The 15,652-nt window shown below is 31.8% G+C and overlaps 1 protein-coding gene across 2 annotated transcripts in view; it reads left to right on the top strand.

The window, feature by feature from the left end:
* Positions 1-15,652, top strand: part of LOC145283677 (uncharacterized) — a 263,008-nt gene that overhangs the window by 128,300 nt on the left and 119,056 nt on the right. For both annotated transcript variants that reach the window (XM_080132691.1, XM_080132690.1), the window contains one exon: positions 4,844-5,074. In XM_080132691.1, the coding sequence (XP_079988817.1) occupies positions 4,844-5,074 (231 nt within the window). The remainder of the gene's footprint in view (positions 1-4,843; positions 5,075-15,652) is intronic.

The following is a 15,652-nucleotide window of genomic DNA, read 5'->3' as shown; positions in this document are numbered from 1 at the left end:
TTATTTCTATGCATGCACAATATACATTTATGTCTTTTACAATGTTATTTTAAGTTTTTATATTCATATCGCAGTATAATTTGATATTTAACAGATTTACATTTAGATCGAACCTTTAACCAAACTTTAGCGCTCTCTCTTTCTCTCTCTCTCTCTCTCTCTCTCTCTCTCTCTCTCTCTCTCTCTCTCTCACACACACATGATTTGAAAACCTTTTTAAACGTCTATGATGTTTTGGTACAATTTATACTTCAGAAACGCAAATGCCAGAAAAGGGTGATTTTTACAAATAAAATATCGTCTATTTATTTATTTTTTAAAAATTATTTTAATTGGAACAAAAACAAAAAATAATAATGGATGCATCTTATTTTAGACGCATCCTAACATCTTTATAAGAGACTGTCCTTTGATTATTCTGCTATGCTTAAGTTTGAAATAGCATTTTAGTCATTCTTTCTTATATTTAAAATAGTATTTTCATTGATGAACGTGCATAGTGATTGGGCTCATCAATGTTTTTTTTTGGGGGGGGGGGTCACACTTTCTCCTCCTCCTCTCCCTCCATTTGTGTTCTAATTCATCTTTGAAAAGGACATTTTTTCCATCTCCTGCTCTTGGCAGCAGATATTCTTCCGAGAAGCCTTCATCTCGTTCTCACTTTCTATGACCATTCTTGCCATGGTAATAACACCGCGGTTGATTGTCTCGCATTCAGGGTCAGGGTAGTCAAGTCTGGTGAGAATGTGATTGGTGGAAGAGGGCGTAGCATCCGCTTCCTTTTGTAGTCCTTTTGTACTGAATTGCTCTTCTGAAGGAATTCACAAATCAATATTGACCACCATTGCTAAGCAGAGCTACCGTATCAACTTTTTCTCAGCAACGAAACAATAACGCCCTCCCCTCTTCACAACCACACCCTTGTCCCCTAGGCGTTAAGGTTTCAGGTCAGAGCGATGTATGATACAGTAAATGATTTTTTCTTACTTACAAATGACTGGTCGAATTGTAGATTGAAATGTCGGCTTTTGATTCTGATAGGCTTTTGTTTTCTTATAAACATTTTTTGGACATCTGATGAAAGATTTCAATTTATTATTTACTCACTAGGAGTAGCCACACAAGCCATAATCAAAGCTTTCTCTTTGAGAACAACTTGTGTCCGAGTGACAAGTCTCCCCAGATTTCCAGTACTCTCCACCTCTTTTGATAACCTTTGCAGATAAATTTGCATTATCCTAACAGCTGCTTACTATTGATTTCTCGTTGGTTGCAACCATTGGTGTTCACTGGAATTTGGGTGACAAAAAAAACTCTCCAAAGTCCCAGTCCTCTTTGCACTCATTCAGCAGAAGTCTGACAAGTGCTTTCTCTCCTCGATCTTTCCATCCTCTTTGACCCTCCTCGCTTTCTATGGCGTCAGTTTTTTTGGTGACGCACACACAAAAAGAGGGGGAAGGGGGGCAGAGGGTTAACTTTAAACTATTCAATTTTCATGATTCCATGTGCTGCTTCTTTGTGTTTTACATCTCTAGCATTTTCTGTGTGGCCAGTTTGTGCCTGTAGCTCGTGTGTTAGTCTTCATATTCAAGGGTTTTCTTAAATATTTCAGCCGTTTTCATTACTGTTATCCATTATATCTTCTCGGTCATCCCTCTGATTCCAATTTCTCCCATTCAACCTTGCTTTGATGTGGTGGGTTCTAATCCTGTTAACTTGTTCAGCTATTATTAGAGATTCAGTTTCTATTTCGGTTTCCTTTTCATAGCCATATCCAAATGTTTTCGTTAGTCTCATCCTTATGAATCAATCGTGTAGTTGTTTCTCTTCCCATTTTGTTTTTCTCGTCTTATCCCTTGTTTCCTTTGTTTCTGTCTTTGTTTTTTCAGTGTCTTTTGCTGCGGTAATTATTCAAGTGTTCTGTATTATGTATTTTCTAATTTTCTTGTCATTTACAGTCTTCTATACAAACCAGCCCTTTTCCTCTCTTTCCTTTTCACAGAGCCGGTCAGTATCATCCTTTGGGTGTGGTGCATAGTTATGAGTTTCCTTGTTTTCTGGTCAAGATACCTCACTTTTTCTTTAGTTAATGGTCCAGAATATCTTAGTAACACTGCCCATGTGTTTATATTTTTAATTAGGTTTCTACTATATAGTTTAGTTTTAAGGAGTTCTTGGTCTTCTGAGGTATTCCTTTCCAATTTTCTCCTCCTTTTTTTTTTTCTTTACATAGGCATCACCACTTATCAAGGCCAAGAGGCCACTCGAGAATAAGGGTTAAAGCGTGTACAGTAGAAATTGGACAATATAGTAATCGTAAATACTGGAAATTCTGTAAATGACATTTTCATCTGTTAAATGTCAAACTGAATGGGTGAATCTTTAGACGCATCCAAGCATAGAAAATGATCAGTTAGTCTGTCATCCTTAAGTTTGGAGTAGCATTTTCATCAACAGTCATGCTAAAGTTTGAAATTACATTTACACCAGTCTGTCACACTTAAGTTTGAAATGCTTGTTTGATTTACAGACTGCTATTTTTTTAAATAAGATTTTCGAAATAAATTCAAGTTTTATGGTATCTTTTGTTGATTACATTGTTAGACAAAAGTATATAATAGATAAGAAGCCTCCCTCCTCATGATAAGAATGGTTTTTAAATGTTATTTTAATATGGTTTATAGACTGCACAATTAGAATTGCATTTTCATATATCTTTCACCCGTGTTTAGAATATCATTTCATTGCGTAGATTGAATGAACACATTTTAAGAATGGGCGTTGTTGTTTAATGTGATTTTAAACAAAAATATATGCTACTAATAGTACTAACAATAATAAATAAGAGAATTGAAACTGCCAGAAAACCTATTATCTGATCCTCACACCAATAAATGTGCATGCATAACTGTTAGCTGTGAATGTTTTATCATTCATTGCTAAAGTTAATAAATCACATATTCTATATGTAGAAAACATACTGATCCAATCGGTCACGGGTAGTTGTTTATTTCATTTGCTTGTGACTGTTTACACTTCATGATTATTATCAAGCAAATAATATATTACTTGAAAATGGATGATGTCATAAAGGATAAATGATAGTTGCCATTAGCTGTGGATTTGTTTGAAAGCAGCTTCGCTGCTTGATAAATTAAATAGTTAACAATAACGAATATAGACCCAATGGAACAAATGATCTAGTGATTATTTGAAATTCAAAGTAGAGTTTATCTCATTGAAAATACTATGCGTAAAAAAAGTATGACTTCAACATTTTATTTGTGGTCTAACTAGGTTAATATTAAACTTCTTCCTCCTCGTTTTTATCCTTTTTGTTCCCTACATCATATGATGATTTGTAAGGATTTTTTTTTTTTCATCCTGATCAACGAGTCAAATGAGTTGGAACATGGAATAGATTAGACAGTTCTGAAAAACACATGCCATAATAGAAAAGACTGAGACTAGCAACATCACATCTGTGAGAGAGAGTGCAGAGAAGAAAGGGTGGGGCCAAACATATTGCAGATACATTTCTGCACATTATCAAAAACTCAAATGGGACAGTTACCAGCTTAAATATGACAAGAGTATGCCATACGTGGTCTAATAGTAGATTTGTAGAGATAGAAAATAGCCTCAGGTTTGAGAAAGTATTTGGAGCAATAAACAGAATAGACTTTATGAGAAGCAAAAAAGAGCAATGGATTTAATCTATGAACTCCTAGAAATGTTTGATAAAAAAGAAAGACCAAGAAGTTTCAGAATCGATTTCTCAAGCAGAGCCATCCATAAGAATCTCTGGAAGAAACGGACAAAACTACGATTGAAAGACACAAACACTGATTTTATGCTAAGAGTCATGAAACTTAGAAAAGAGTAATAGAAATAAGAGGAAATCCTACATAAAATTGGATTCAACAAATACCTTAAAAATATCAAAATCCTTTCTTTTTTTTCTTTCTTTTTTTTTACTTATTTAAAAATCACAGCAGATAAATAATCATTTATCCTCCCATTGTTCATAAAGAATTGAGACAATCGTCATGCATTTGTGATGAATCTGACTTGTGATCATATTGAAGTTTGATAAATAATCAACACATGTAGCTGTTTGGGGTTAAACTGAACTTTAGTTCAACTTTTAAGCAGGTGCGTTGAGTTAGTGCGCCTTGTAAGAATTCTCAGTTCGAGTTGAATTTTTTAATCATGGAAGCATTAACAGGCAGTCTGAATATTGGGAGACTTTAAATTAAGGAGTTGGAGAAAGAATGTTTTGGAATCCTAGGAGTCGGATGGACCTTATACTCCCCCACTCCTGACTCTATAACCCTGCTCTTGAGTATGAATACCTTTTTTCTTTTATTTTTTTTATATAAATTATTTTAACAATGAGTTATCACTTGTCAAAGGGTAATCGAGGATAAGAGTTAATGATATGAATGGACTACCGATTGAATGATGAATATCATGAGGTAATTGAAAATGATGATTGAAATGAGTAAAATTTGATTAGTTATGAAGATTGCTTATGATTGTTATTGGATTTGAAGATTACCATGTTGTGACCTGTGGGGAAGCAATCCTGTTATAACGTGTTCCACAGGATTAAAATATACATCCTCTCAAGATGAAAATGCCATTAATGAATATTTCACTGAAGGTTAGAGTGTAGTATCAATACAATTCATACATAAATGCTTTACATCAACAGATTTTTTTTTTTAAATAGTTTTAAAAAAATTTAAATTTGAATTTCATTTGGCTATAAAAAATAAGTTAAAAACATTTCACTTGATTACAACTTTTATTTATTTATTTTTTTAATTTATTTTTTCAGAAATTTGTTCCGCCGGAGCAAAGAGAGCAGCACTAAGCAGTCAGCTGAAAGTGCTCCTGGATGGAAACTATTTGGAAGGATACCACCCAAGGAGTCTACTCTGAAAGATCCTAATCAGATCTGTGATGAGTATCATGCAAAGCAAAAAGCTAGTCAACTGGTGGCAGCCAGGGCTCGCAAAGATATTGAAGTCATGTCTACCACGGCATTGATTTTAGAAAATCGGCCAGGGTAAGTCATTTCTTTTTTTTTTTTTCGTTTTACTTAATGTGATCAATCTTAGATTTAACTAGGAATCTTTCGCAGTCACAGTTTTTTACTAAAAAACAACAATTTCAATAGGAAGTAGATATTTTTGTCTTTCATACCAGTTGCAAATCAAGGATATCAAATATAGTTTTCTATACTATTTTACTGAAAGCTAGAAAACGGTAGCAGGGGTGGCAGATGTATCTAATCATATTAACAACTCTCTACCTTTCTCAATATTTCTCAGTACTAGGAACTATACTTGAGCCTTTGGAGCATACAATTAAGGAGTTGACCTTGAAAATTACTAGACTTCTGTAAGCCACTGCTAGAAATGAATCAAAAAAATTTTTCTAATATTATTAATGTAAAATGATGCAGAAAAAAAAGGTGGCAATGATTGCAATTAGAACTGAATTTACCAATTCTATTTCCACACGTGCTATAATTCCGAATTTCATGTTAGAATGTTTCTTTTTATGTTTCAAAATCTTTTTTCCTAAATCACTGATTGAAGCAAGAATATTTCTCTTCATTTGCTGAGGAGAAAACAAAACTGAGTTTGCAGACAAAAGTGAAAGAATATTGTTATACTAGTGTATACCATCCATCAGAAAAAAACAAATTCTTCATCACTGTTCACGCTAATATTCATATAAAGTGATAAAATTACATCAGTAATTTAATTTTTCATATATAAATTATCATTTCTGATAAACCTAAAGAAAAAACACCCACTCTTCGTTTACAGTGGAAAATTTCATTTCAGATAACAGGGATTGTCTTACTTACTATTTATTTTTTCATTTCCCCTAACCATTTGAAATGGTTTTGTCCAGGAACTAGAAAAAGGTATGATTTTTATTCACTAACTTTTGTGTGACAGAATAAATTTATATTTATTAAATTTTATAGAAATAAATACACCTTGATCTTTATTATAGAGTGAAGGATATTTTTTTGATTTCATTGAGTGGTTATTATCAGAACCATTACATTGTATCGGGAAGCCATGTTGGATTTCATTCTTGTCAATGTAATTGGATGACAGAATTCAATCTTACACTGTATTTTATCCCTTTCTTAATTTCCCTGGCCAGATAATTAATTGCAAGATGCACTCCTTGAACCTTTCATTAGGTTTTCTCTTCCTAAGTTGATTATGACAACAGACACCCAATGATTTTCCATATGCCAATGTTGCTCGTTACCAACTATCAGCCCTTAAGTCTATATCTATCCTAGCTTATCTGCGACCCATTGGATCAGCCATAATCCACTACCATTATTAGTTTTACTTTGATTTCATTAGAAAGTTCACAAACTGTGATAACAAGTCCTGGGAACATGTATCAGAAAGAACAGTTGGAAATAAGTTGTTCACCATCCACTATGACTATTCAATTCCTACAGCTATGTACCTAGAAAACAAAGTTATTAAACCTGAAATAGTGATATGAGATACTAAGAAAAAAGCAACCTTAGTAGAAGTTAGTGTTTCCAATGATGCTGGGTTAAACGGAACTGAGAGGGAACATATAACAAAATACCAAGATCTTATGTATGGCATGAAAAGAAATTTCAACATTCCAGTAATTATAGGAGCCACTAAACTTGTGAAAAAAAATTTTAAAAACTACCCGGTGAAACAAATATAAGAGATATACAAACAATTCCTCTTAAAGGGACGATTAGAAATCTTAAAAAAAATCTCTCAGCTGGAATGTATGAGATGGTGGGTGAATGTCTGGCATCAAGTAGGATGCCACGTCCCCAACTAAAATAAGAAAATTAAAAACAAAAATTAAGAGATTTTTTTTTTCTTTGTTTTAATTTTTTTTGTCTTGGTCAGGGATCTGACATTTTTTTTTTTTTTGACAGCCTGCAATTTCAGTCTCCAAGTTTCGTTGTCTTGAGGATTCTGTTCAAATTCAACTCTAAAACGCTTGGTGATGGTTTACATCTAAGTTTTCTTGGGTCATCTAATTTTCTTGCATAACTAAAAATAATAAGTCTCTTTATTTCTATATTATTCATAAGGATAATAATGAAAAAAGTAAAGAGACATATTTTTTGTTTTAATTATGTGTTAGTGTGTCCAAACAGTTAATTAGCTGAAAAGAGTTACTGTTTCTGTAAATGCTCATATAAACATCAAAAACTATTAGAGAATAGTTGAACCAACGCGGTGAAAAAGAACGAAAGAAATACATAGATAATGAAATGAGACGGGTGACTTGTTCAGTTAATTAGTTTACAGCTAATTAGAAGGATTAAATAGGTTTTTTAAAAATTCTAACCCAATCCCAGAACTGAGGAATATTTTAGCATGTATTTTGTGATTAAAATATATAGCAAAAAACAAAAGCCTTAGAGAAACAAACGTTGATGAGTTCAGCTTTAGTATAATAGATGTCAACAAACCCCTTTTATCTAACATGACTTATCTCTGAAAGTAACTAAATTTTAGCATTTCCTTATGAACATCTTTCACTGACGTAATCCTGCACATTTATAAGAGTTAAATACGTCATATGACAGAATACTGTTGCCACATATGGGGATGTGTTGCTCAGAGCACCCTTTCCTGCCTTGTCAGAGTACAAAACCAACTTCAAAATCTAGTCAGGAATGCTCACTTCTCTTTCCTACAGCCCCTTTCTAACAGTAGATAGATTGCTAGTCTTTCTCTACTCAATCGTTATTTTCATATGCATAACCGAGCTCTGATTCTCGCTTGTAAAACATTGACAATAAAAACTTATCTAGCTACAACTATTGTCAATAAATTTTCTTTCCTCCTATGTGTAGCTAAAACTAAACGAAACCTTCATGAAAAATTTTGTTTTCAATAACTATTCATCTGTGGAACACAATATCACATGGCTGCTTCTCAGCTGAACACAACATGGTTGTTTTTTTTTTAAGTTCACTGTTAACAAATACTTGTCGACCTTTCTTTTTTTAAATAATCAAATTCTGCCCACTTTCAACCATCGCTACCTATCCTCATAATGTCTTACCATCCACTATCCCTAACTCTTATTCTCGAGTAGCTTTGATAAGCAGTTGCTTGTTAGTATATTATAATTAAAAAAATTGGAATGTAGAAATGGGTGTAATGTTAAAGTGGGTTGGTTAAATGACCGAGGCATTGTTGTGTTATTAACATATATATACAAGATGACTTTGACGCGATAGTTAGGCCATGCTGTTCAGCTCCAGATCATAATTGTTCTTGCATGTGTTCCCATGCCAAAAGGTCATAATCCTTCCGCGTAGGAAAATAGTGCTGATATCATTACAATGGGTACAACATTTGATCAATGTAAAATTATTAACATTGGGTTAGGGGATGGGTTCTATTTTTGACTCTTATGATTTTAATGTTTTGGTAGTTGGCAACAGTATGGAATCTGTTAGAGGACATGCAAAGACTTTTTCTTTTAACAACCCCTATCCGGTAGGGGTAGACGTGGGCAAGAACAAAAGTGGTGCTAGAACAATCGTCAATTGTGACTTGAAATTAGCTGTTTATATCATCAAAAACATTAAATCCGGCCAATTCTTTACTCCAACAGATTATTTGGAACTACAGCGCTCATCGTCATGCATAGTTAGTTCATTCAATTGTAATATCTCTCTCTCGTTTGCCTTTTCACCGTTGGAAACAGCTGTCGTCATAGTGAAGAAAGCAATAGAAATTTCTATTTCTCTCCTTTTGTTTTTACTTGTTAACTTATCATAAAACTGTCTTGCTCTATAGTATCATGGTCGGTACAGCTTATAACCCATGCTGAAACTAATGTTTCGTCAGCATTTTCTGGTAGTTTACATAAACAGCCAAAAAAAGTTGAATAAATAATTTTGATCTCTCTATCAAACCGAAAAAAATGAATGGAAAAGTATGTCTTCTTTGATGAAGATGCTATCAAATTGAAGAGAATTAAGGAAACCTTTAACTCAAGACAAGACATTGTTTTGTAATTTTAATGAAAAAATTTTTTTTTTTTTACAAAAGAAAGCTAAAAACTGTTAGCTCTTTTTGTAGGGTTAAAATGAAACTGAGCATGTTCTGCAGCTTATCTTTGGCTTATAAGTTTTCTTTTATGACAAAATTCAATAATTCCCTCCTGGATTAGAAACATCTGTCAATGAAATTCATGATCACATTAATCAATTTTCTTGACTAGTTAGATTTTATGCTATATTCAATTTGCTATTGACAATTATCATCTGCTGCAGTTTGATTGGCTAAGCATTTCAGCATCTTCTGGTAGCTGAAAGATGCTGATGTAATGTCAGTTTCAACATGTTTCTTAAACTGCACCAGTACCTCATATTTTTTGTTTTATTTATTTATTTTACTAGATATTGTAAAGTTACATATTACATAAGCTTATCTTCACCTACAGAGCAGGGAGCAATGTGTCAAAGAAGAATCCGATTGGCTTTTTGTTATTTTATTTACTACCTGTCACTCGATTTCTTTCCATCACATTATATCCAGATGTATAGCTCCAGTTCTAATCTTTAACTTCTAATACAATTTTCCGCTTTTTTACATTTTTATATTTGTATGTAGAAAGTTCTGTATTTAACATACCACAACCAAATGTTGCTACAATGTGTATAAGGAATGTTTTTCGTCTAATTGAAAATCTAATATAGAAAAAAATTATTTAACTCTTACTTAAAAGGTAAAATTAAAATTGACTTCATTGTTAGCAGATGGAAAATAATGCTGGATCTTTTTTTTTTTTTTTTTTTTTTTTTTGGCTTAATTTGTTATATCTGTTGTGAACCTAAATGTTATTGTTCCTGGTGCTGAAATTAGTCTAAATTTATCAGCAAATGTATCACAAAAATATTATTTGGCTGAGATAGTGAGAACAATCTACCTTCATGGGTTAGAAGGTTCAATTTGAGTTTCTGTATAGGTTCTTGAGTTTCACGTAAAGATTTGTAAGTTAGAGACAATGCACTTGAAGAAGGTCGGAGTTAACATTGTCTGAAACATTGAAAATAACAAACACAATGAGAAAAGTTACTGAATAATGCAAATTGACCAATCCTCATCCTCAAAAAATTTTGAAACAAAAATGTCATTCTTATTGTCATGCCTCTCCTCTTCCTGTTTTTATGAAAATGCGAACAAACCCTTTTCGTCCTCCTTTGATTGTCTGTATTTACTATTTTCTCATTACAGACAGGAATGGATCTTTAACATCAATAGATTCAAACTAGTTTTACTTGAGGCTTTTCATTCCTTCTTCTTACAAAATAAATCTCTATATTAATAAAATTTTGTATTTTTCATATCAATCTAACTTTGATTATTACATATAATATTGCATATTATTGATTGTTTATTTACTTTTAATTGAATATATATTGAAATAAAAAAATGCAATTATGTACAATAAACCAATTTTTAATCCTATTCAAAAATAATTTAATAACAAAATTAAATCCATCAGAATGCATTTTAATCTTTTATACTATTTGTATTGATTGTACTATAGTTCTCATCTTGAATGTTATTTGTGCAACATTTCGCAAACTAAACTTGATATACTATTTGAGTTTAATCGTTGCCTGCAGCAACTATTAAACCTATGCATTTTCGGCCCCTCTTAGAAGTGTATGACTTGTTGACTGATTATATTACATATTGTTTCACAGAAAATTTAAACAACAAAACAATTTTTTTACATAAAGAGAATGTTTCAGATTCATTTATCACAATCTTTTTTTATTATTATTAAACAGATAAAAAATAAAGATCATTTGATTTCTATAAACAACTAACAGGCCACCTAGCATTACCTGGTCATAAAATACACTAAAATATACTTTAATTTATGCAGATTTTGTATTCAATATTATAGAGCCAATTCTGATGATTTATTATATTGTATCCAATATATAATTATTTCAAAAGTTTTTAAAAAAATGACTTGTGTACCATTAGCTAGAACCAAAACATGTAGCTCTCCAGCATTATTCATTACCATCTGATCTAAATTCATATGTATATAAATATTAAAACAAAAATAATGTTGTTAAAGATATAAATCTATATTTGCACATGCATAGAAATAACACATTTAGCTTACTTACACCTGCCAAGTTCCATTTTATTTTCAATTTTGACCCCTTAGCAGCTATTTTTACCGGCTAAAAACCAAATCGAATTTGTTTCACAGATCCAAGTCCCCTATATATCAAGCTTCAAATTTGTAGACCAACAGTTGACAGAGGAATTTGGTAGACCGTTCCTCACAGATAGACAAAAAGACAAGGTCACTTATATATTAGTGGCCTGGCAAGGCTACAGGGGAGACAACCGAAGCAGCAAAACAGAAGCTGACCTGCAAGATACTATACAAATGTAGGAAAATTTAGCCATATTTTATGTTTGAAAATATAGGGTTTTTTTTTTTTACCAATTGCTATAAAATTTTAACCATAGATTAGTAATGTAATCTTCAAAAAGCCTGCAAATTTTCATGTAGTTTTGTCCAATAGAACCAAAGATATGAGCATTTCAATATTCAATTTAACTACCAGTGTGTGTGTGTATGTATATATATATATATATATATATACCCAAAACCTCTGGCCTTGGAGGGGAGACTAAAACTTGCTATGGTTTCAAATGATCTGAAATAACAGCAAAGGGGAGACTTGATTCCAAATATTTATCATATATCTCCCCTCTTTGGTTTTTATACATGAAGTTAATTTCAGTGTATAAGGATTATTTGATAATGGAGATATTCATAATCTTACCCTATTTCCAAAAGAGGGGAAATCTAACATATGAGAAATATTTAGAATCAAGTCTCTCTTTTGCTGTTATTTCAGATCGTTTGAAACCATAGCAAGTTTTAGTCTCCCTTCCATCAAAGCTAGAGGTTTTGGAGAAATATATATGAGAGAAAGAGAGAGATTATGATAATCACTTTTTCAGTCTTTATCTTTTGATTCAATTTTGTTTTTGTTCGGTTATTTAGTGAACTGATTTCGTATCTGTTATAAGAGTATTCTTATCTTCCTTGAAACCTGCTCTCTAAAGGAGACTAAGGATAACTTGTATCATCATAATAAACATAAGCCACATTTACTAGTTAGTTTTATATATTTTATAAAAATTTAATAGTTGATAAAATATTAGGAAAACAGTGGGGCATAAGAAAGTAAAATAGTATGAACTACTGTTTTAACTTTTTGAATTAATGTTTAAAAAAAATAGTTCTTTTTTGACTTGTTATACAATGCACTCAGAAATTTATAATCTAAGTGTAATTTATGATATAATAGAAAATCTCAGCTGGAGTAAATTTGATGGTTTATAATCCCCCTTTAGAATGAAGTTTTCTCTGAACAATGAAAGTGAATTTTTGCTGACTGTAAATCTTGCCTCCAGTAAAATACCTCAAATGTTAGATTACTTTGCCTGTTATTGGGAAGGGCATGTTTGTGACTGTTTGCATATCAGCCTTGCCATCTTGGCCTTTTATAATTAAAAATAAAGGCAATATAAGCAATTGGTAACTCTTAAAGGCAAAAACTATTTCTACATTCAAAAACTAAAAACTAAATGAAAATTGAATTTATTCACGACCAACGTCTTTTTGTCCTCTCTCTCTCTCTCTCTCTCTCTCACTCACTCACTCACTCACTCACTCACTCACTCACTCACTCACTCACTCACTCTCTCACTCTCACTCCCTCACATAATAGCTTTCAGTTTTAAATTCTGAACTAAGATTTTCCAGGATAGTTTGTGCTATATTTTTACAGCTGCAAGTGATTCAATAGAAAGTATGAGCCTTTCTCTCTTTTATCTTCAGAATATCTAGATTTAATGCTTATGCTATTATAATAATGTGTCATAACTATTTATGAGTTTCTCCAGAAGTTACATAGAAGTTTGGTACAGTGGTTATCGCTGCAAACTAAGTCCGTGGTACAGTTTGAGTTTTGTCAAGGCTTTTGAATCCTGTTTAAAGATATGAATCCATCTGTCCTGCTCCCAGCTATTGGTAAAATATTAGGGTAGACTAAATTCTCAAGCTTTGGTAGAGCAAACAGACAAGGATAAAGAAAACTTAATTATAGTATCACTGTCAGTAACTGGTGATCTGTTATATACTCCAAAAGTCTTTGGAGACACAACAAATCTGGATTTCAAACTGTTATTGGTTTTATTGGTCAAGCATAATGAGCAATTAAAACTTAGAGAGACACTGTCGGTTAAAAGGTAAAATTGATGCGAAATATTTTCAAAATGTAACTTTGAAAATCTTAATAAAAGTCAAATAAAAAAAAAACTAAATATTTATTTTAAAACAAATTCATAAAACCTTCAATAAATAAAAAAGAAAAAAATGGCAATAATACGTAAAGAAATTGACATAAAAATTTAATTTTATGCACGTTAAGAAAGTAAACATTTACTTTGTTGAGGTCCTATTTTAAATCTATTTTAATTGCCAAATTTCAATTCTTTGCACATTTATCAGAAACATCAAAAAATTTGATTGGATGTTCTCCAAGCTCGGTTTAATCAACCGATGAAGTTTTAATTTCAAAACACAAATCGTAATTAAAATAAGCAATAAAATATTTGATCTCCCAATTTTCATTTAATTTTATCTGAATATTTTTTATTTTTAGATGCGTCTTTGCTTTTCTGAGCAATTTTGTCCATCTATCATGTTTTAATTTGATAACATTTTGATAGCTAAATGTGCAGATTGGATGGATTTTCAACTTAAGAGTAACCATTTTGTTTTTCTTATCTCAACTATTTTATCCAAAAGTTAGTGCATATTTAGGAAAAAAACTAGGGAGAAATTAAAGATGAAGTAAAGTTATACAAATCAAAATGGTATAATCTTTTTGAACAGCTTGATTCTATTGTCAACATTGGTTTCCACGATTCTTTTTAGAAAATCAAATTGTTACAGGAGGGACTATGTAAAAGTCGCCAATATCCATAAATGAAAGTCATGCTACAGAACCAGTTGGATTCGAACTTGGGACACTCAGATCGTTATGAACTTCAGTATTGTCACATCTCAATTTAAAGGTTAAGTTTGATCTTTTCCTATTGTAGAAATCAGTAAATCAATCTGGCTGCTATACAGTGGCATATTGAGATACAGTAATGCCCAGGGCCAACTCCTTAATTATATGCCCTAAAGACTCTAGTATAAGTCTTAGTACTGAGAAATATTATGAGAAAGGGAGATAATTTGAATATGACTCCTCTTCCTGATTTGCATTCCCAGGGCCACCGCCCTCATCACCCTCGATCTACCTCTGCATGCCATTGCTTACATCATCTTTACAAAGTAAAAGGTGCAACAGTAAAAGTTTGCTGCTTCAAGTTTATTCATTGATTTGTGTTGTTTGCTTGTACGTAGAAGCTGCAATGGAAATAACATTTGGTTTGGCATTGTCTGTTATATAACATGTCAATCTTTTGTGGTTATTTAATGGTAAAACATAATACCTATTGTAAAAAAAAAAAAAATTCACTGTATACGAATAAACGAACATAGTTGCAACTTAGTTTGTGAGAGATAAATTCTGGATTCACATCGTTCCGAACAGTATCAGTGCATAAAGAATGGAAATCCAGTCAAAGATTAAGATAATTCTCTTGATAAAATAATTGATAAGTGAAAAATTTGGATCTTTCTCCATGTGCTATAAATTCTTGTCAGAATAAGTAGGTTAAAAATCTGATTATCTAATATATATATATATATATATATATATATATATATATATATATATCAGGTGTCATACAATATTATAGCAACTGATGGTTCAGCATCTCCTTTAATCCGGACAAAGAGAGAACTTTATAATCCTGCTACCACTAAACTTGTTTACTGAGTAGTGAACAGATGAAGCTATATATATATATATATAGCGTACTATCAACTTGTTTGTTTACACTGCACCTGCTGTTGGCAGTCTCTTTATTTTGAGATTATTATTTTGCTTAAATTTCGTTCTAGTTTTAGCATCACAGGCGAATTCAAGTAACGACTTTGGAACGTAAACAATAATTTATATTATCAGTTAATTTCATTTCATTTATTCACTTACATTTAATGTCTAAGTATCTAGTAATTCTTGGTGGTTTGAATTCAGGGTAGATTAAAGTTGTTGAGGATTTGTTGTTAAAACAAAATCAAAAGGGCCTGCAAAAAGATTAATCCAGCAAGACTCTAAAACCAAGGATGCTGGAAAGTCTGTAGTTAACCAGTACTACTAACACTCTGGTTTTGCTTGTCACCATGCACACTTTTCATTTCTACATGATTGTTCTAGATAGGCGGAAGGGCAAATGATAATATCAGTTGTGGGTGAAGATGAGACAAAGGAAAAAGAGACGAGGAAGAGTAGATAAAAACGAATGACTATTACCAAAAAACAAATGTATGTATTGACTTAAAAATGGAAGACATTACAAGATTGGCTTTTAATTTTTGAAGGTTGACAACAATTACCATTCATGTTTTATTTTCAAGTGAA

The sequence above is a fragment of the Euprymna scolopes genome, chromosome 8, assembly GCF_053919585.1.
Source record: "Euprymna scolopes isolate OS-2025 chromosome 8, ASM5391958v1, whole genome shotgun sequence".
NCBI lineage: Eukaryota > Metazoa > Mollusca > Cephalopoda > Sepiida > Sepiolidae > Euprymna > Euprymna scolopes.
Note: the sequence above shows the minus strand (reverse complement) of the source record. Positions and strands in the feature narration are given on the sequence as shown.